Source organism: Bubalus bubalis, chromosome 5, assembly GCF_019923935.1.
Source record: "Bubalus bubalis isolate 160015118507 breed Murrah chromosome 5, NDDB_SH_1, whole genome shotgun sequence".
NCBI classification, from domain to species: domain Eukaryota; kingdom Metazoa; phylum Chordata; class Mammalia; order Artiodactyla; family Bovidae; genus Bubalus; species Bubalus bubalis.
The window spans coordinates 41,020,445-41,042,268 of record NC_059161.1 but is presented as its reverse complement, the minus strand read 5'-3'; the positions used below and the strand labels follow the sequence as shown (position 1 = coordinate 41,042,268).

Sequence of the window (21,824 nt, the reverse complement as noted above, 5' to 3'; positions counted from 1 at the left end):
GACAGTGAAAAATCTGCCTGAAAACACTCTGAGAAGGGACTCATGTGTATCATGAGCCTGCCAAAAGGGTGCAGTCTGGAAGAAGATTAAGAAACTACAAGAACACTGAATTTCCTGGAGACAAATAATCTACTGCATCACCTTTCATATAAAAAAAGCTCAATAAATATTTGTTGAACACATTATTTCTCCAGATTACTCAAGGATAATTTAAACACAGAAAAGTTTAGTCACATACACGTCAAACAGTATTATGCTAAAAAGCTAATTTGGCTACTTGTAGTGAAAGAGATAGGTGGCTAGTATCTCTATAGTCAGTTGCTAAAACTTAGGGGTTTGCTATTCCTAGGAATTGAAAATATTGGGCAGATTGTAATTGGTATGATTAGACAAATGAAATAGAAACTAAGTAAAAAATCATTTTTTTGGCTCCTGTAAAAAAAAAAAACATCGTGTTTTGCATATATAACACATGACCTCTTTGCATAAGGAATTGATACACTGCTTGAGGAGACAGACATCAGGAGAACTGAGAACACAGGGGTTTCAGAACTTGGCAAGCAGCATGGTCTGTGAGACGGTTGAGTCCTGAAAGGAAACAGTGGAGGATATGTCTTATACTGTCAGCTGAGTTGGATCCTGAGAAACTTTAAAAGCAGGACTTTATTCAACAAATATTTAAATGCTATTGGAGATTTTCTTTCCTTTTTTTTTGGCATCAAAGAAAGGATGTGATGGGCAAAGATGTTTGTGTTTGCATGAGCTCTTTCCTTGGCCTGGAATACTCCTTCCCTGAATCCCTGGGTAGCTACAGATCTCCACCCAGATGTTTCCTCCTGGGGAGACCTGCCCTGACCCTTGCCCACCCAAGACATCCATCCATCAGCACCCTTCACACCCCTTAGTCTATGCATCTTCTTCCCGGCATCTTGTCCTCTATGGGAGGTTCCTTGCTGTCCCGAGGGCTGGCACTCTGGGCCTTGGATGTGCCTGGCCAGTGGCAGGTGGCCACATGGACAGTACCATCCCCCACGTGGCTGCCAGTACTGCCACCCACAGGTCTTGAGAAAGCAGGTGCTGTGTTCCTCCCATAGGACGTGGGCACCATTAGGACTCATTACATCCTAGGTTCACATCTGAACTTTGATGCTTGGGTGACCTTGAGGAAGTTACTTAGTGTGCTCATGCCTCAGTTTCTTTATCTGTACAATGGGGACAAGGCTGGTGCCTATCACATGGTGTCACAAGGATTAAATTAATTAATATGTGAAAACACTTAGCACAGCCCCAGCATGTGGTAATGATATCATGCAGGGCCCTGTGGGGCTCCTGGGTACAAGGCCTTTCTGTGTCCCACATTTCTTTGATTATAGGAAATAGCTTTCATTCAACCCCCATGAACTTCCCTGAATTCCAATGGGCAGAGTCAAACAAGTAGTTGTTAATTACGGAAGGGAGACCAGGTAGAACAAACTGTTAAGAGTAGTGTTGGGCAAGGTATCCCCATAAAAGGATACACACAACAATATCTTTGACTTGTTTTGTAGATATTGAAACCCCTTCTAGATGGGAGAAGTTAACAATTAATGATGGTGGGCGGCCCACAAGCATGTAGACCCCAGACCAGTTTGACCTGAAGGTCGATGATGCTGACTCCTACTTCAGTTCAGTTTAGTTCAGATCAGTCGCTCAGTCATGTCCGACTCTTTGCGACCCCATGAATTGCAGCACGCCAGGCCTCCCTGTCCATCATCAACTCCTGGAGTTCACTCAAATTCACGTCCATCGAGTCAGTGGTGTCATCCAGCCATCTCATCCTCTGTCGTCCCCTTCTCCTCCTGCCCCCAATCCCTCCCAGCATCAGAGTCTTTTCCAATGAGTCAACTCTTTGCATGAGGTGGCCAAAGTACTGGAGTTTCAGCTTCAGCATCATTCCTTCCAAAGAAATCCCAGGGCTGATCTCCTTCAGAATGGACTGGTTGGATCTCCTTGCAGTCCAAGGGACTCTCAAGAGTCTTCTCCAACACCACAGTTCAAAAGCATCAATTCTTCGGTGCTCAGCTTTCTTCACAGTCCAACTCTCACATCCATACATGACCACAGGAAAAACCATAGCCTTGAACTAGACGGACCTTTGTTGGCAAAGTAATGTCTCTGCTTTTTAATATGCTGTCTAGGTTGGTCATAACTTTCCTTCCAAGGAGTAAGCGTCTTTTAATTTCATGGCTGCAATCACCATCTACAGTGATTTTGGAGCCCCCCAAAATAAAGTCTGACACTGTTTCCACTTAGCTCACCGCTAACACATCAGAAGAATGTCCACGAGCTGATCCTGCCCTCTTTGGACAATTGATATAAAACTTTTCACTCTTTTCCGTAAGTTAGGACCCACAGTTTTGAGGACATGAGCCCGCTGTGGCCCCCTTTGCCTGGCAAAACAATAAAGCTATCCTTTCCTACTTCATCCAGAAAAAAAGGATGTGAAGGAGGTAATGTTTTAGGAAACTTCACCTGAGAGCATTATACAGGAGGTACTGGGGGACATGGACTTCCCTGGTGGCTCAGATAGTTAAGAATCTGCCTGCAATTCTGGAGTCCTAGGCTCGATCCCTGGGTGGGGAAGACCTCCTGGTGAAGGGAATGGTAACCCACTCCAGTATTCTTGCCTGGAGAATCTTATGGACTGAGAAGACTGGTGGGCTACAGTCCATGGGGTTGCAAAGAGTCGGACACAACTAAACTATTAGCACCCTGAAGGACATAGCAGTTAGAACTCTTAACACGTCATCATCAATTGCTTTGTTTCACTCCCTTTTGGGAAATATATATTTGTAAATACTTGCCAGATGCTTCCACCAGAACCTAAAGCTCAATACTACACTTCTAAAATCAAACTAATCTTCCTTACAAACCTGCAACTCCTGACTTTTCTATTCATGTCACGACCACATGCCTTCTCAGAAGTCCTCTTAGATTTCTCCCTCTCCATCACCCACTTCCTGAGTCATCCTTTCTCTGGCTGATTTCATTACTGCTAAACCCATGTATTTTCAAAGTAGATATTGAAAAGCCAATGTACCTAGTTGAGAAACCATGTTATAGCATGGTTAACCAGTGATAGAAGACTAAACTGGTGGTCATAAAGTGCAAAGATTTTAAGGGGAAATTTTTTGTTATTTGCAATATAAATAGAACTAAACAGACTGACATTGCAGTTTGTGATTCTTCTGCTAAGAAACTGAGTTCTCAGGCTGTCCTAGAGAAACAAGTTTTTCTTATCTCCTTCTGAATTCTATCTTTAGTTCCTCAAGTAGCTACATCATCAGAGCTCTAAGGTAGATTTGGTAAAGTAGTTTAGGCTCTCCTCAGGCAAGCAAGCAATTTTAGTTGGTCAGTCATATCTGATTCTTTGTGATCCTTTGGACTGTAGCCCCTCAGGCTCTTCTGTCCATGGTATTCTCCAGGCAAGAATACTGGAGTTGGTTGCAGTTTCCTTCTCCAGGGGAATCTTCCCAATCCAGGGATCAAACCTGCCCCCTCTATGTTTCCTGTATTGCAGGCAGATCCTTTATTTGCTGAGCCATCGGGGAAGCCCTCCTCAAACAAGGAGTGGCTAAATAAAACAGGCACGTGCTATTCTATGCACATATCTATACACACTCAAAGAAACAGCAGCAAGTGGAGTAAAGACAAATAATAATAAATCTCTATCTCTACTGTATCATATGTAGTTAATATTTTTTAAGTGCTGATCACCACATTCACCCTTCTTCCCATCTGGTTTATTCCTTGTCTCTGTATTAGTCTTTTCTCAGTTCTCTGGGCTTTCACTGATTTCCAGGGAACTTTTGTCCTAACTAATTTTACTCTGGGAGCATCTAATTTCATTGAGCCTCAGCTGTTCCTCTGTAATACACAGTGTCTCAGTATTTTATAATATTGAAAAGGGCAGATAAATTTTCAACATATTCAAAATATGTCAAAGCTTGCTCACCAAATACCACCAACTTGAACAAATATGTCTTCTCTGGGGCTTTTAAAGTGTGATTTATATATGACACAAAGTACAAAGGAGCTGGCCAGAGGGGTTGACTTCTTATCTGAGATCTGCTTGTTTTTTTTTTTCACCATGAGCAAACAGAGTATCTGATTTTTATCCTGGCAGGGACTTAACCTGTCCAGTGTTTCTATGTCTTTAACCTTTTAAGAACAGGAGAACTCCTGTTCACCATGTGTCTTGTCCTTGGTGACTTCCTAAATAATCCAAGGATCTGCAAGGCACATAAGTTATATGTGTGTAGTCAATGCTTCATAGATTTTATAGAATTGGGTGATTCTGTTATAGGAGGGTTTCCCAAGCTAGGCACTTTTGACTTTTCAGGCCAAATCATTTTTTGTTGTGTAAGGCTGTCTTCTGCATTGTAGGATGTAGCATCCCTGGTCTCTACCCATTAGATGTAGCACTTCCTCAGTTGTGATAACCAAAAACGTTTTTAGACATTGCCAATTTACCCTCAAGGGAAACAATTGCTGCTGGTTGACAATCACTGTAGTACAGTTAAGAGGTGGTAGATGGTGGTTAGTTAGCTTGCAACAAGATTAAATACACATTTTTCTTGCCATTTTCTGGCATGCGGTATATATTTAAGTATGAGGGCAGTTATCTATACTCAATTTATTTTATATGATACTTACTTATTTTATCACATTTATTGTGCCAGAATAAAATTTATTCCATTATTTTTTCTCATATTTAACAACCATGTAGAAGAACATCTAATTTTTCAAAGGTCAGCTCCATGGAACTCCTCTTATCCTATCTGAGGCCTCAAAACAAATAGGAATTAATGCAAATAGAAACTCAAGTGAAGAACTTAATTCATGGGGAAATTGAATTTATGCAGAAGCAAGTTCTATTTTATGTAGTGATGGTAGAATAAGTGTTATTTCCAGCCACTACTTGAAGAGAGGCTGGGATCTAGAGTTGACCTGGAAGTCAATTGTATAGCTGAGAACTGAAAGTATGAAAAATCCTAGAGAAAAATGAAAAGCTAAAGGGACTGAAGATTAAACCTTAACATGAAGCTATGGACATGAAACTAGCAAAAAGAGAAAAGGCTATTTATTGCTTGAAACAATAGTAGCCAATGATTCACTAATAATAAGGGAATGACAACCCTACCACAGCGGTCACTCTAAAGCCTCAACTGTAAGAAAAACGAAGAAAGAAAGGAAAGAAGGGAGGGAGAAAAAAAGGAAGAAAAATTCTATCTACTAGTTGCATGTGGACTTGTGGGTTTGGAGTGAGACGGACAGGATACAAGAGAGGCACCTGATAACTTGTCAGGCTTGAGATGAGTATGTATTCTAACAGAACTTTGTTGGCTGTGATCTATGGAGAAGCAGCTCAGGAGCACCTGTTCTTTGTCCTGAATAACCTAGCTCCTGGAGTGAAAGGAAGAGGGTGCCCAACATGGTAAAGAATGTAAAACAATCCCCATACTTCTTTTGTCTCTACTGCTACTGCTAAGTCACTTCATGTCCAGAGACAGCAGCCCACCAGGCTCCCCCTTCCTTTAAATTTACATATTAATCATTTGATATTGCTCTTGGGCTAGCTAAGTGCTTGCCTACTGCAATGAGAGAGATAAAGAGCCTTTATTGTCATACGCCAAAAGGGCCATGAACAGATCATTCTACATTTTGCAAGAAAAATTAGTTTAGGATGAATTCCTCTAAAACCAAATCATGCTTTGTAGAATTTTTTTAAATATCCAGTTGACTTACAGCAAGAATTTTAGAATGAGTCAAAACATTCAGTTTCCTGGGAATACAATTAACAAACAATTCAACCTAGAAGGTTTACAAGGAAATTACATGGCTCAAAATTAGATGGACATTTTACGGAGTCTTTTTTCCTTCAATCACATAAGCAATAAGTGCCTCATACTTTAATAACACTTGCTTTGACCACTGGACAATCGGACAGTTGGTCTCCATTCTCCCATTGTCTGGATGCTTTCTGGAGAAGGTAGTTCCGAGTTTCTGATAGCCAAAAAAAAGGGGGGGGGGGACACCATTGACTTATATTTCTTACTTTATAAAAGAAAATAAGCGACTCGGTAGCGACTAACTTCCCTGGTAGTGTCAAGAGTCTGAAACAAATGTATCACCAGGGATAGAAGAAGGAACACGTTAGGCCAGAGGCCAGATGTCTTCTTCCCAGATCAGAAGCTAATGCCTCTTCCCCTATACAATCTATAAGAACAGAGCTACGTTAAGGGGCGCTTGGGAAGAAGAGTGGTTAAGAATTGCGGACTTTCAGGCAGACGGTCCCTAAACTAGCTTCTGAGAGATCTTTAGAAGCCTCAGGGGCATAAAAATCTCGGGTTGGTACATTGCTCGTTTTACAAATTGAGAAGCGGTCACTTTTTGGTCTCAGACGGTAACGAAATACGTGCGAAGGCGACCAATTCCCCCGATTTCGGTGAACCCCAGAACTTGAAAGTCCCAGCAGGAGCCGCAGTTTTCCTTTCTGACCCCACCACAGTGAACCCAAAGCACGAATCCAAAAGAATAGGGACGAATCGAGCCAATTCCAACAGAGGAATCCAGCCGGCTGCGAAATTCTCCCTGAGGCGGAAAAGATGAGACAGTCGTCCCACTCCAACCAATCAGGTTAGAGAAAATCTTGGCACACCCCCTTCCCGCCAGCCAATCAGCATCTAGTTCGATGGGCCCGGCCCACTGACAGGGAAAACGCCTTTAAAATTTTATTAGCATAGCGTCCCACCCCCCCTCCCCCCACCGTCATTCTAGGCCTTTCCACAAACTGCGGTCAAAAAAGGAAAACTGCATGTAACACTTCCAAAGCTGGTCAGTATTTCGGTGAGAAGCGAAACCACAGACCTCTTAAAACAGTGATACTAAGAGGGACAGGGACAGGGACAGAGAAACGAGGGTTCTGGAAAGAAAACTATAACTCCCAAGGGCCTTTGCGCGGACTACGTGCGCCCCGAGCAAGAGGGCGGACCAGCTTAGGTAAGAGGCTGAGGGTCACCAGGGTGCTCTAGGACTTCCTGAAGTGGGCGGGACCTGAGGTGGGCGGGGCGGTGGCCACCTCGGCTCTCCCGCTTTGTGGCCTCCTCCCTCGGCGTCAGCCGCCAGAGACGTCGGAGGGGGCGTGGCCCGCGCGGAGGCTGGTGGGGGTGCGAGCGCCGCGGGACGTGGGTGACGCGTCTCCTTCCAGCTCAGCGGTGTGTGAGGTGTCGCGGCTCCGCTGGCGATTGGCTGTTGAGAGGCGAGTGCGCAGCGGCCGTTGGTCGCCGGCAGCACGGAGCGAGAGCCGGGGCGGGCGGGGGTGATATGGGGCGGCAGCGGAGGTGGCGGCTGGAGAAGGCGGGCGCGGACGAGCCGGCGGCCGCGGCGGAAGCGGCGGTTCCCGGAGTCGTCCCGTGAAGCGCCCGGGTCGGCGCTGCCGTGGGCCCCTGGGAGAGGGCAGCCAGCGTGCGAGCCGCTCAGGAGCCTGTCCTCCAGCGCCGCAGCCCTTCGGACTCTCGGTCCCATCCTCACTCTCCTGCTCCGGCTCCTCCATCTTGGCCTCGGCAGTGGCAGCTGCAGGGAGGATGTGCCGCCTTCTGGCAGGGGGAAGAAGGAGGAGAAGATGAAGAAGTACCGGCGGGCCTTGGCCCTGGTCTCCTGCCTCTCTCTCTGTTCCCTGGTCTGGTGAGTAGCCGCGACCACACGGGACTTTCCCTTGAGGGGAGACGGGGCAGGGAGCGGCCCGAGTCACACCCCCAAATTATCCTGGCTTTTGGGGTGCGGGTCTCCGAGGCGCCTATGAGGCAACAAACACATTATTCCGTGACTTCCCGGCGGACTGGCCTGGCAGCACTGTGTGTGGAGGTTTTCATGGTGCATTTTGGAATTTACAGTCTTAAGTGGCAGAGGAAGCGCCCAGGTGCCTTTGTACCCAATTACCCTGGCCCTTGGCTATGGAGGGATGTTTGGGTAGTGTTCAGGTAGAGACTGGCTAAGTTGTTCGGGCTTAGTACCAGCCACTTGTTTTCATGGTGTGCGAAGGGCAGAAAGCGTGTCGGATGTGGCGTGTTCCCGATAGGCGATTTTAACAACGTGACTTGTGAAGGTGAGTAATGTACGAACAGTAGTTCTCCTGGCCCTTTTCTCTCCTGGTCTTTGTCTCGGATACTCTTGGGGCTGCTGTTCTTGGAAACTTTGGGGGGCGTTATGAAGCCCTTTTTCAAGGAGTAGATGATAAGAAGCTGTTCAGTAACTGAGTGTGTCTTAGGTGTAGTGTGCACGGGTGTTTCTGATCGTGTGCCTTGGATAATGTCCCTTAGTAATGGAAGGATAAGCCCTGCATTTTGAAGGCGGGAAGAGTGCTTTGTCTATAAGTTTCTGTATGGAGTTTCTGTTAATCCTTGGCACATTTGGGTTTTTGGGGAGGAGCAGAGAAAGCTAGCTTATCAGTCAAAGGATCGTTAACATTGCACTTGAAAAATCCCTTCTGTACTCCGAGGGGATTTCTTCAGAGCTGTGTGATGTTTGCTGATTAAACAGATGCTTCTTCAGTCAAAGTGATTTGCTGTTACATTAAAATCTAGGTAAACTAAGTTTCTTGTTTAGCTTATTTCTGCAAAACACCAACAGTTTTTTTTCATTAATGTAGGGTGTCTAACGGATTCCAAAGACACTGAAGTTGTACCAGAAAATAATAGATAAATAAGAAAACACTTGCCTGGCTGAAGAATTTTGAGTGGTAGGTTGATAGACGTTTTAGAGAACAAGAAATTTGACCTTTTTGACATTTACTCTCAACCCTTTAGCAAGACCAGTGTTATCTCATCTTAATACTTATCAGCATCACGTTGGGTACAAAAAGTGCTTTTAGGAAGTGAGTACATTCACTCATTTTAAATTTAAATTTGTACGTGAGAGAGGGAAACCTTGTATTCATAACCACTTCTTTCTATTGGCTGTTTAGTTGTAGGTTATGTGTCTTTTCTCTTTCTCCCTGATCTTGCCCATCTTTAGACCGTGTTATTATTCTTCATTACTTTCTGAAATGGTTTAGGGCAAAGAGGTTACACTTTTCATTCACATTTAAAACACACCAGGATCTCTGATTTTTTTCTTTTTTAAGTTGAAATATACCTGACATATAACATTGTGTAAATTTCAGTTGTAGAACATATTGATTTGATACATTTACATATTGTAATATAATTACCATTGTTGAAATAGTTCAGCACCTCTATCATATTACGTAGCCATTCCTTCTTGTGGTGGGAATAGTTAAGATCTAGTCTCAGCAAGTTGATAATTATCATAAAATAGTGTTGTTTATACTAACTATACAGTGGTCTTCAGGACTAACTTATCTACCAGTTGCAAGTTTCTACCCTTAAATGGAATTGAAAAAAAATTAATTGGTGGCAGTGAAATCAAGCATTTCAGTGTAGTTTTAAAAATCATTTGTGGATTTATATTAACTATGCTTCTATTATTTTGTTTAATTTCTGGCTGTCTTTTGCTTAAGCTAATCTCAATATGGTTTCTCAATTTGATTCATTGGAAATAGTAATGAGCTCATGACTTGTTGTTGTTCAGTTGGTCAGTCATGTTCAATTCTTTGCGACCCCATGGACTGCCAGCACATCAGGCTTCTGTCCTTCACTGTGTCCTGGAATTTGTTCAGGCTCATGTCCATTGAGACGATGATGCCATGACCTGTTAGGGGAAAAGAAATCAGTTGGCCTACTGAAAACAATAGTCATAAAGTTCTGTAAAGTTTGTTGACTTTCACAATGAAAAGTGGATATTGAGGGTTTAAGTAGTGCAAAATTTAAGAAGCTTTTGTTTAAGAAACAATTGAGTTAGTTTGTTTTGAGATTTGTTTGCACTGCCAAATTCAGAGAGATTTTAATTGCTCTTTACTGAAGCGGTGGGAAGGCATTAAAGTAGAATATTAAGGCTTGAGAATTTTTTGGAAGGGTCATGATGAGATCAGGAAGAGGAGTGGTGTATGGTGTGATTGGTAAAGAGACTTCTTCCTTTGGGAAATTGGAATAATGAAATTAAGTCAGTGACTCACCTGGCGATATGGTCCTTGCTACAGTCTGGTCTGTTAGGTCATTTCTCAACATCTCATTCTCCCTTAGCTTGATGCCATTGTAGGGTTCAGCAGGTTTTGCAAAACAGTCATTTTTGTCTTTGTCATTCACAAAGTGTTGCAAGATTTTGTGATTCTTTTCTTTTTTAAGTTGTATCATTTTGTAGATTTTTGAGTGCTATATGTTTATACTACAACACTCTAGTTTCTAAATTTCCAGCCTCCTCATCCTACCAATATTACTGCATTTTATAACCACCTTATTTATATTGTCACTTATTTACAGATCTTGATTATGTCTCCTCTCTCCTTTTGTCTTTCCAGCCTGGCGTCCTAACCTTAGATAACTTTCACAGAAGACCCATCCAATCTTTATTATTCATTCTGGTTGCTATTTTTTTCCCTTTTTCATACTTTTATGTGATTATCAAGTAGCACAGAGTATTTTAGGCATAAATGTACTATAACATCAAGAATAATTATGATAGCTATTATTTATTGTCAGCTGCCTCTTTGTCAAACCTGTGGTGTATACTTTGTACATTTTAGCACTTTTAATCTTCAGCACCTTTAATCTTCACAACCACCCTATGTGTATTATTGATAAATTAATTTTACATTTTATAGTTGAGGAAATAGAGAAGTAACTTGGCTAAGGCAAAGCAGCTATTAAGTTCTGGAGCTTGGATTTGAACCTAGGCTGCCTGATTCATAGCATCCCTGATTGCTGTAATCCTTTGACTCTGGGCCAGAAAGCCTATATTGTAGTTATGGCTCCATCACTTAATAGATCTGTGTCCTTGGACATGTTTTGTGGTGTCTTCGAATCTTATTTCTTATATCCTAAAAGTGGGAAAACTAATTCATTCACAGCCCACAGGGTTGTTAGGATGATAATATGAGAGAGAATATATATGATAGATCTTTGTAACATAGTAAGGGTACATTATCTATATATTTCACCATAAACTCATTCAACAAAGGTTTTTTGCATGTTCATTATGTACCAGATGTTGTTACTGGCATTGAAAACCTGAAAATAGGATGACCAACTTATCCTGGTTTTAGCAGTAAAAGCCCCAAGTCCCAGGAATCCTCTGTGTTAATTTCCTATTGCTGCTGTAACAAGTTACCGAAAGTTTAGTGACTTAAAACAACATACATTTATTATCAGTTTTGTGGGTCAGAAGTCCAAAATAAGTCTTAACTGGGCTAAAGTCAAGGTGTCAGCAGGCCTGGTTCCTTGAGGCTCTAAGGGGAAGAATCTACTTCTTGACTTTTTCAGCTTCTTGGGTCTGCTTGCATTCTGTTGATTGCCATTCAAAAAAGGAAAAAAAAAAAAACACTTGCCTTAAGTGGTAGATATTCAGATTTTTTTGTGTCCTCCCCTCATCAGAAATTAAAAGATGCTTACTCCTTGGAAGGAAAGTTATGACCAACCTAGACAGCATATTAAAAAGCAGAGACATTACTTTGTCGACAAAGGTCCGTCTAGTCAAGGCTATGGTTTTTCCTGTGGTCATGTATGGATGTGAGAGTTGGACTGTGAAGAAAGCTGAGCACCGAAGAATTGATGCTTTTGAACTGTGGTGTTGGAGAAGACTCTTGAGAGTCCCTTGGCTGCAAGGAGATCCAACCAGTCCATCCTAAAGGAGATCAGTCCTGGGTGTTCATTGGAAGGACTGATGTTGAGGCTGAAACTCCAATAGTTTGGCCACCTGATGCGAAGAGCTGACCCATTTGAAAAGACCCTGATGCTGGGAAAGATTGAGGGCAGGAGGAAAAGGGGACGACAGAGGATGAGATGGTTGGATGGCATCACCAACTCAGTGGACATGGGTTTGGGTGGACTCCGGGAGTTGGTGATGGACAGGGAGGCCTGGCATGCTGCGATTCATGGGGTCGCAAAGAGTCAGACACGACTGAGCGACTGAACTGAACTCATCAGAAAAACATTGTGTGTATAGCTTTATTATGTACTTAATTGTTTATAAGATTTATACATGTGCAAATATGGTATTAGTATATTTATATACTAACAGTATATGTAATAAGTGACACAAATTAGGTGGTTAAGAACGGTGAGAAGGAAAATAATCTTAATACTTTGTTAACAGACCTTTTTGTTCTTATTTAAAAAGTAATAATTTGGTGAGAGTTGTGTAATTGACTGACTAAATTATTTTGCATCATAATGGGGATGAATAATAGCTTGTACTTAGCCCTGCGATTTTGTTGTTGGCTTATGCTTGCCTTATTATTATCTTTGTGGGAATTTTTTTCAGAGCCACTTCTCCATGTTGTGAGAGTCAGTTTAGTTAAAACTAAATAAGTTAATCCCTGAATCTGCTTCATTGGGCACATGTAAATGACATTACATCACAATATGCTGGAAGTAAAATATATTTTATGGTTTACTGTTTGTGGAATTTTCATTCTTTCCTTGACTTTCAGATTGTATAGTCTCTGCTGTTATGACTGGCTGACCTTTAGATGGAGTGTGAATCCTTATATTAATCTTGGTAAAGCTAAATAAATTAAAAGTTAACTTTTTTTTAGAGCATTTTTAGGTTCATAGCAAGATTGAGCAAAAGGTACAGAGATTACCTTTAATACTTGATCTCTGTCTCCACCACGTGCAGAATTTCTTCCATTATCAGCATCTCCCACCAGAGTGGTTTAATTTATTTGACTAAAAAAATCAATTTTTTTTCTTTTTGCACCGAAAAGGATCATCTTGGAGGCGCTCATATTTAGAGCTAATAAGAGAGGAGCCTGACATTTAAACGATTCTCATACATTTGACAGATAGTTACCAAAAATAGTTTAAAAGGTCTTTAGGAACTCGAAGGGAAGACTTTGTATTCTATAATAGATATGGTCTATCTCTAGCTGTGTGTCCTGGGACAAGTTACCTCTGTGAGCTTCAGGTCTCATCCATAAAATGTTTTGAGAATGGTGAAGTGGCAGTCACAGTAGGGGAGAGTTGATAGATAACCTAATTCAGGGTAGTCTGTTTTGTTGGCCTTTTTGGCCTTAGTATTAATAGTAATTTTTCTGAGGGTATGTCACCTAGTTTTCATTGATTTAAGAGGTTTATTTCTTGGTTTGTAATTTTGTCTCTGTACCCTTTATTTTGCGTTTTCTCTGACAGTTTTGCTGGTTTCTTGCTCATTTGTTAATATGCATAAGTGAGCAGAAAAATAAGAAACTTGATTTTTTTTTTTGCTTATATTTGTATAAGCAGTTTTTTCCCCCTTTTAAAGATAATGATTAGAAATTTCCTTGGGGAAAAAATTTTCCTTGAAAAATCCCAACTCTGTCTTTAATCTGGAGATTTTTTCCCCTATGTTTTGTTTCTATAACTTTTTAAAGACTATAAATCTGCTTCTTTTCTGAATCAAATAATATTCAAAATAAGTAAAATAATAAAATAACCCTTCTTCTCCAAATCATTGATGACTTTAAAAAAAAGTCTGTCTTGTTCTGGGAATGTAACGTTCAGCATGGCAGGTGTATGTAATGATCATGTATTGTATGTTTGAAAGTTGCTGAGAGAGTAGATCTTAGGAATTCTCATCACAAGAAAAAGCATTTGTACTAGTGATGGTGGATGTCAGCTAAACTTTTGTGGCGATCGTATTGCAATAAATACTAATATTGAATCATATTGTATACCTGAAACCAATATAATGTTATATGTCAGTTATATCTCAGTAGAAAAAATTACTTTCTTATGGAACTTTATGTGAAAAAGTTTGGGAAGAAAGTTTATTTTTAGTCTGGGATATACATTCCATAGAAAATGTCTGGTACTTAAAAGAGGTCTTGGGTTGTTAAAAACAGTGTCAGATCCCTTCAGACAAATGAGATGAAACCAGATTGCCTAAATAGGAAAAAGTCTGTGAAAGAAGGTGTATGATGTCTTTGTGTAAAAGCTGAACACGTGTCTTCAGTAAAAAATGATAAATAATTTACTTATAATATCCTTTGGAATTATTTTTTAAAGAAGTGGATGTATTTCATAATAGCCTCTTTAGATTATTAAACATCCGAGGATGTATTGGAATAGATGCAAGTAGTAGACAGTAAAAAATGTCTTGGCAGACATTGAATAAAACAAAAGATATCAGCACCAAACTTATCTTTGGATGTTGGTTATTTCATTTTTCAACTGTTCATGTACTCTTTAAAGTATCTTTCACTTTCTCAACAATCTGAATAGAGAAATGAATCTGCATGTATACCTAATAGTCTAGTGCTTTTTAATGAAAAGAAAGAGATAAGTTTACTAAACATTTAAGTGCTCTGCTATTCTCTCAAGTCATCTTTATGTAGAAACATTTGTATATTTGAAATGCATTAGTGAGAAACTCAATACCCTTTGTTGGAAACCTGTACATGTTGCAGATGGTACTTCAGTGCCAGGTGTAGTTCACCTGTTTTGTTTTCAAGGCTGTATTTTAAGTAGTTTCAGAAAATAAAATTGTACATGTCTCAAGGGAATGAAAATTGCTTTTGAGTATTTGCGGTATGTCAGTCCTTTGGTATACATTTGTTTCATAAATGCTGAGTTTTTTGAAAGAAAATTTGATTTTACTTTTAGGACTTCGTTTTTGTAATGACTCAGTTAAAAATTATTTTATATTTTTCATAAAAGTAACACTTTGTTAGAAAATGTTTTGTAACATTGACATAGCTCGTAAATAGTAAGTTTATTTTGTATTTCTTATTATGGAGTATTTGAAATCAGTAACAGGAGAAAATGTGTAAAGTGCTTAAAACAGTGCTTTGCTCTTAGTAAGCCCTGTTGTTATTATTCACTCAGTCTGGATATTTGGCAGAAGTTGGATCCTAGGCTGAGGTATCAGAGTTCAGAAACAGGAGTCCATATGTTTGTTCAAAATATTATTTGGTTGCCAACAGTATATTGGGTGTGGTGGGGGTTGCTGAAGCAGCAGGAGACTTGAGCTCTGCCCTGAGGAGTATACAAGTTGATGTCAGAATATACAAAGATATTGGTGTAGTGAAAATGGCATGAAACCAAGTTAGAGCTTGATTGTAATCCTTTCCTTCCTGTATTAACAGTGAACCTTTTTGGGTACTTATTTTTGTTTTAAGTGCTTTATGCGCACTAACTCATTTTGACTTTATTAAACTCTTTTTGAGATAGTCACCACATTTTAAAGAGACTAAGAAAGGCACAGAAAAATTAACCAACTTGCCAAAATTATCCGTAAGCAATGAACTGGAATTTAAGTAGCCTTTGAATCTGAGCCTGTGCTCTTAACCACTACCCTGTGCTATGTGGAGACTGACAGGTGGCCTTAGGCAAGTTTCTCTACCTTTTCTCTGTCAGTTTTCTTATCTAAAAAATGAGGTTGACTGGATTCACTCAATGAGGAATGAATATTGGAATTATTCATTCATGAAGCTTTAAAAAAAAATTCCTAAGCCACTTACCTTGGAAGTTTGCTAAGTTTGGAATATTCTTTTGTGTGTTCCAGTAGTTACTACCAAATTAAATGAATTCTGAGATTTTTCTTTTGCACTTTTAACATTCTAAGGTACCTGATTTGAGCATTAGTGAACAGTACAAAAAGCTGAGTTGGTTAGTAGGGGCTTGAAGAGAAAAACTGGACGGGAGTTGTCAGGTAAGACTTGGTTTTAAGAGAAATGACGTCTGTGGTTCATAAAACTTGGCTTCTGTGGAATACAGGCGCTTCGCAGACTGAAAGAAGATAGACCGGTGCTACTAAGATGAATAGTGGCCTTTCCCTAGTTTGCGTGTGTGTGTGCTTCTGCTTGCCTGCCTGCAGTGGGCAGACAGTACTTAATTGTCAGGAGAAATAAGAAAGAGTTGTGGGTAAAGGAGACAGTGTACTTGATATGGGTGGAAATGATAGTAAGCAGACAAACCTGAGTAGGAAATAAAGTCATTCCTTGGTATTTGTGGGGGATTGCTTCCAGGACCCCACCTCGATGTTTAAGTCTGCTTTGTAAAATGGCATAGTCACTTTGCCCTCTGTATAAACGGATTTGGAACCTGTGGATGCAGAGGGCCAAATGTTTTCTGGAGATTGTGATGGGTTTTGCAAGTTAAACCAAGGAGTTAGGCACCGAAGATCCAGCAAGAGAAGTGGTGTTCGGAGACTATTATTTTGACATCATTACTATTTCTCAGAGAAGAATGGCTGGAGGGATGAATACTAAATGAAAAGCAATTGGAATAGTTGAAGTTTGTCATAACAAGGACTTAACTTGGCAGTAGAGATGAAGAGGATGTGTTGGACAGAGGTTTTGAGCAAGTCAGTGATAGGTTTGGTGATAGGTTGGCAATGCAGTAGAAACAGCATTGGGTTATGATTCAAAGGAACTGGGTTTTGGTTTGCCTCTGACCAGCTCTTGGTCTTTGACACTGCCTTTCTGTCATCTATCTCAGTGTCAAAAGATGTTTACTGAGGCTTCTGTTTGCTGTGTTCTATGCAGGATTCTGGTGGACAAAACAAAGTAGCTGCTTTCTTGGAGCTGACCATGGTTGAGAAAATAAATTCTAGGGTCTAAAATTATGAATCTGAAATAAAGTTCAAAGAGAGGAGTGAAGTTTTTCCTTTTAACTTGGGCAATTAGAGGAATTGGAGGTGTTAAAAAAGAATTAGAGTTGCAAAGAGTTTTAAAAGAGAAGGAGCTTTTGGTTGAGATGAGTAGAATATCTGAGTGGAGACGTTTTATTAGTGAAATTCTCTCAGTCGTGTCTTACTCTTTGCGGGCCCATGGACGATACAGTCCATGGAATTCTCCAGGCTAGAATCCTAGAGTGGGTAGCCTTTACCTTCTCCAGGGGATCTTCCCAACCCAGGGATCGAACTCAGGTCTCCTGCAGTGCAGGCTGATTCTTTACCAGATGAGCCACAAAGGAAGCTACAAGGGAGACGTTATATAGGCACTTAAATGCAGACTTCAGTAAAGACGACACTTTGGCTGGAGCTGTTCTTGTAGAGGGGATCATTTAGGAAACAAAATCTTTTGACTGAACATGGAGTTGCTGCAGATACTTAGAACAAAGAAAGGTGACAAGCAAACTAAGGCTCTGAAGAGAAGGAAGAAACTAGGGAAAGAAGTTTAATGAGGTCAGAAATATAAAAGTCTCAGATAGCCTGAGAAGCTTGAAAATTGAGAAAAGGACCTTGTTTTCAAAAGAAAGAGGTGATTGATAAACTTTTGTGAGCAGAAATAGGAAATAGTTGGAGAGAGGTAGGTGTGAGTTCATACACATTTGTTTGGCAGCCAGAAGGAATGCAAGAGGTTGGAGTAGCTTCCTGTATGCTTCAAATTATCCAACCCATTTTCATCTGAGGTTGATTTGCTTCAAATTATCCAACCCATTTCTATCTGAGGTTGATTGAATCCAAAGATGCTGAGGGCCTCCTGCAAGGGACGTGAGCACCCATGGATTTTGGCATCTAAAGAGGGTCCTAGAACCAAGATACTTAGAAACAACTGTTTTCACTACTTTGGAATTTGATAAATGAAAGACGATGAGAAGCACAGCAGCTGATAGCAACTGCTGCCATATGAATGCATATTCTATGCCAGGCTAAGCATTGCACAGATAGAGTCAGGGGATGAGGTTTGATAGACAGAATGCCTGAAGAACTATGGATGGAGGTTCGTGACATTGTAAAGGAGACAGGGATCAAAACCATCCCCAAGAAAAAGAAATGCAAAAAGGCAAAATGGTTGTCTGAGGAGGTCTTACAAATAGCTGAGAAAAGAGAAGCAAAAGCCAAAGGAAGAAAAGAAAGATATACCCATGTGAATGCAGAGTTCCAAAGAATAGCAGGGAGAGATAAGAATGCCTTCCTCAGCAATCAGTGCAAAGAAATAGAGGAAAACAATAGAATGGGAAAGACTAGAGATCTCAAGAAAATCAGAGATACCAAGGGAACATTTCATGCAAAGATGGGCTCAGTAAAGGACAGAAATGGTATGGACCTAAAGAAGCACAAGGTATTAAGAAGAGGTGGCAAGGATACACAGAAGAACTATACAAAAATGATCTTCATGACCCACATAACCATGATGGTGTGATCACTCACCTAGAGGCAGACATCCTGGAGTGCAGAGTCAAATGAGCCTTGGGAAGCATCACTACGAACAAAGCTAGTGGAGGTGATGGAATTCCAGTTGAGCTATTTCAAATCCTAAAAGATGATGCTGTGAAAGTGCTGCACTCAATATGCCAGCAAATCTGAAAAACTCAGAAGTGGCCACAGGATTGGAAAAGGTCAGTTTTCATTCTAATCACAAAGAAAGACAATACCAAAGAATGTTCAAACTGCTACCTAGGTGTACTCATCTCAAGCTAGCAAAGTAAGGCTCAAAATTCTCAAAGCCAGGCTTCAACAGTACGTGAACTGAGAACTTTCAGATGTTCAAGCTGGATTTAGAAAAGGCAGAGGAACCAGAGATCAAATTGCCAATATACCGCTGGATCATAGAAAAACCAAGAGAATTCCAGAAAAACATCTACTTCTGCTTCATTGACTACGCTAAAGCCTTTTACTATGAATCATGAGAAACTGGAAAATTCTTCAAGAGGTAGAAATACCAGACCAACTTAACTGTCTCCTGAGAAATGTATATGGAGGTCAAGAAGCAACAGTTAAAACCGGACATGGCACAATGGACTGGTTCCAGATTGGGAAAGGAGTATATGTCAAGGCTGTATATTGTCACCCTGCTTATTTAACTTATATGCAGAATAGAAAGTGAAAGTGAAGTCGCTCAGTCGTGTCTGACTCTTTGCGACCCCATGGACTGTAGCCCATCAGGCTTCTCAGTCCATGGAATTTTCCGGGCAAGAGTACTGGAGTGGGTTGCCATTTCCTTCTCCAGGGGATCTTCCCAACCCAGGGATCGAACCCGGGTCTCCCGCACTGCAGGCAGATGCTTTACCGTCTGAGCCAGCAGGGAAGCAGGATACATCATGTAAAATTCTGGGCTGGATGAAGCATAAGCTGGAATCAAGATTGCCAGGAGAAATATCAATAACCTCACATATGCAGATGATACCGCTTAATGGCAGAAAGCGAAAGCAGAGGAAGTAAAGGGTCTCTTGATGAAAATGAAAGAGGAAAGTGAAAAATCTGGCATAAACTCAACATTCAAAAAATGAAGATCATGGCATCCAGTCCCATCACTTAATGGCAAATAGATGGGGAAACAGTGGAAACAGTGACAGACTTTATTTTCTTGGGCTCCCAAAATCACTGCAAATGATGACTGTAGCCATGAAATTAAAAGACGCTTGCTTCTTGGAAGAAAAGCTATAACCAACCTAGACAGCATATTAAAAAGCAGAGACATTGCATTGTCGGCAAGAGTCCATCGAGTTAAAGCTATAGTTTTTCCATTAGTTGTATATGCATGTGAGAGTTGGACTATAAAGAAAGCTGAGTGCTGAAGAATTGATGCTTTTGAATTGTGGTGTTGGAGAAGACTCTTGAGAGTCCCTTGGACTGCAAGATCAAACCAGTCAATCCCAAAGGAAATCAGTCCTGAATATTCATTGGAAGGACTGATGCTGAAGCTCCATTAGGACTTTGGCCACCTGATGCGAAGAACTGACTCATTAGAAAAGACCCTGATGCTGGGAAAGATTGAAGGGAGGAGGAGAAGGGGGCGACAAAGGATGAGATGGTTGGATGGCATGACCGACTCGGTGGATGTGAGTTTGAGCAAGCTCCGGGAGTTGGTGATGGACTGGAAGTCTAGTAGTGTGCTACAGTCCATGAGGTTGCAAAGAGTCGGACACAACTGAGCAGCTCAACTGAAGCATTGCACATGCATTATTTCATTTTCCTGTTTTACAGTGTTTATATTGAGACTTACAGCTTTTGTAATTAGTTTGTCCAAGAGAATGCACCTAATAAAAGGGGGAACCTGGGATGTAAGAGTTGGTTTATAAAGAAGGCTGAGTACCAAAGAATTGATGCTTTTGAATTGTGGTGCTAGAGAAGACTCTTGAGTCCCCAGGACTGCAAGGAGATCAAGCCAGTAAATCCTAAAGGAAATCAACCCTGAATATGCATTGGAAGGACTATTTTTAAAGCTCCAATACTTTGGCTACCTGATGCGAAGAACTGACTCTTTGGAAAAGACCATGATGCTGGGAAAGACTGAAGGAAAAGAAGGAGTTGGCAGAGGATGAGATGGTTAGATAGCATCACCATTTCAATGGACATGAATTTGAACAAACTCTGATAAATAGTAAAGGACAGGGAAGCCTGGAGTGCTGCAGCCCATGGGGTCACAAAGACTTGGACAGGCCTTAGTGACTGAACAACAACAAGTTTTGACTCTGAAGTCCATGCCCTAGCCACTACACTACAAAACTTTGTCTCTTGGGGCTGTTATATAAATCAAGGGGTAAACATTGCCCCTCCTTTGTGATAGTTCTTATATTTGTATCTGCAGTAACTAGCCTTAATAACATGATTGGTTCTTAAGAGAATGGATTAATGTTATTTTCTCACTTTTCTTTTTATTTATCTGTTGACTAGAGAATATGACATGGGAAATGTAGCCGTACAAAGATGATAGGCTTTGGAGAGATCTAGATTGGTTGAGTGACTTTTGACTAATTAACTTCTAAGGTTAAGTTTCTTTATTTGTAAAAGTTAAATTAATATTTTAATGTAAACAGCTTGACACATTAGAGAAAGACCGTGTTCTCTTCTAGAGACATCAGATACTTAGGATCAGAATTGTCATACTCAGTTTATGCTACATTCTTTATAGGTCCCCCCTTTTCCCTCCACTTTACATCATTACTCTTTTATATTCTATCTTCATTTTTGCTTCTATCTCCCCCATGTTGGACATTTACCCTGGAGTATTTTTGATGTGTTTTTCTAGTTAATCTTCATGTATTTACTTAGATTTCTGATTTCTTCCAAAACTAATGTTTTGTTCATATGTTTTAAAATTTGCGTAAATGGTATAATGCTATTAATCTCATTCTTTTTCCTATTTCCTTCTACCTAACACTTAAAAAAAAAAAAAGCTAACTTGTTTTAGTTACTGGAATCACCGTTATGTGAATTCTGAGTAGTGTGCAGATGCCTCAGGAAGGGCTGATGTCATTTATTCACTTGAGTATTTTTTGAGCCCTTTGCATGTAGGCTGCTTCTAAAGAGAGACTTTATACCAACAAATGCATTTGGGAGTATTCTGTTCCATTTGCTTATCTTTTGCTGTCCTAATACTATAGACTAATTAGAGTGATTTTGTGATAAATCTTCGTTATCTGACAAGGTGAACCACTTTCCTTTGCTTTTTTTGTTAATATAGTTATTCTTAGATCAGTTTTTCCATATTTAGAACATCCTTCAGGTTTTTTCTCTAGGATTTTCTTAAAATTTTTTTTTTTAGTTTATATGGGAGTATATAGTAAATTTACAGTGTTGTGTCAGTTGCAGGCATACAGCAGTGATTTAGTTATGCTTATACGTGTATCTATTTTTTCTCATTTTCTTTTCCCACATAGATTATTACAGTGTATTGAGTAGAGTTCCCGGTGCTATATGGTAAGGATCCTTCAGGTATTTTGATAAGAATTATATTGGAGTGCTGAAGTAGTTTGGGGAGAATTGCTGTCTTTACTTTGCTGTCAACAGCACTCCATCCA

General features: G+C 40.4%; 1 protein-coding gene and 1 long non-coding RNA gene across 6 annotated transcripts in view; both read left to right on the top strand.

Annotated features, from left to right (window-relative positions):
- Positions 1–7,526: 7,526 nt before the first annotated feature.
- SUCO (SUN domain containing ossification factor) overlaps positions 7,527–21,824 on the top strand; it is a 90,456-nt gene continuing 76,158 nt past the window's right edge. For 4 of the 5 annotated variants that reach the window (XM_025285922.3, XM_025285923.3, XM_025285921.3 and 1 more), the window contains exon 1: positions 7,527–7,725. In XM_025285922.3, the coding sequence (XP_025141707.2) occupies positions 7,664–7,725 (62 nt within the window). In that variant the 5' untranslated portion in view covers positions 7,527–7,663. Of the gene's footprint in view, positions 7,726–8,752; positions 8,780–21,824 lie in introns of those variants that run through there. The other variant, XM_025285925.3, reaches the window with a different exon arrangement.
- Positions 7,732–11,490, top strand: LOC112585094. The gene is made up of 2 exons (XR_003109467.3): positions 7,732–8,146; positions 10,457–11,490. It is a non-coding gene; the product is annotated as an uncharacterized LOC112585094 (long non-coding RNA).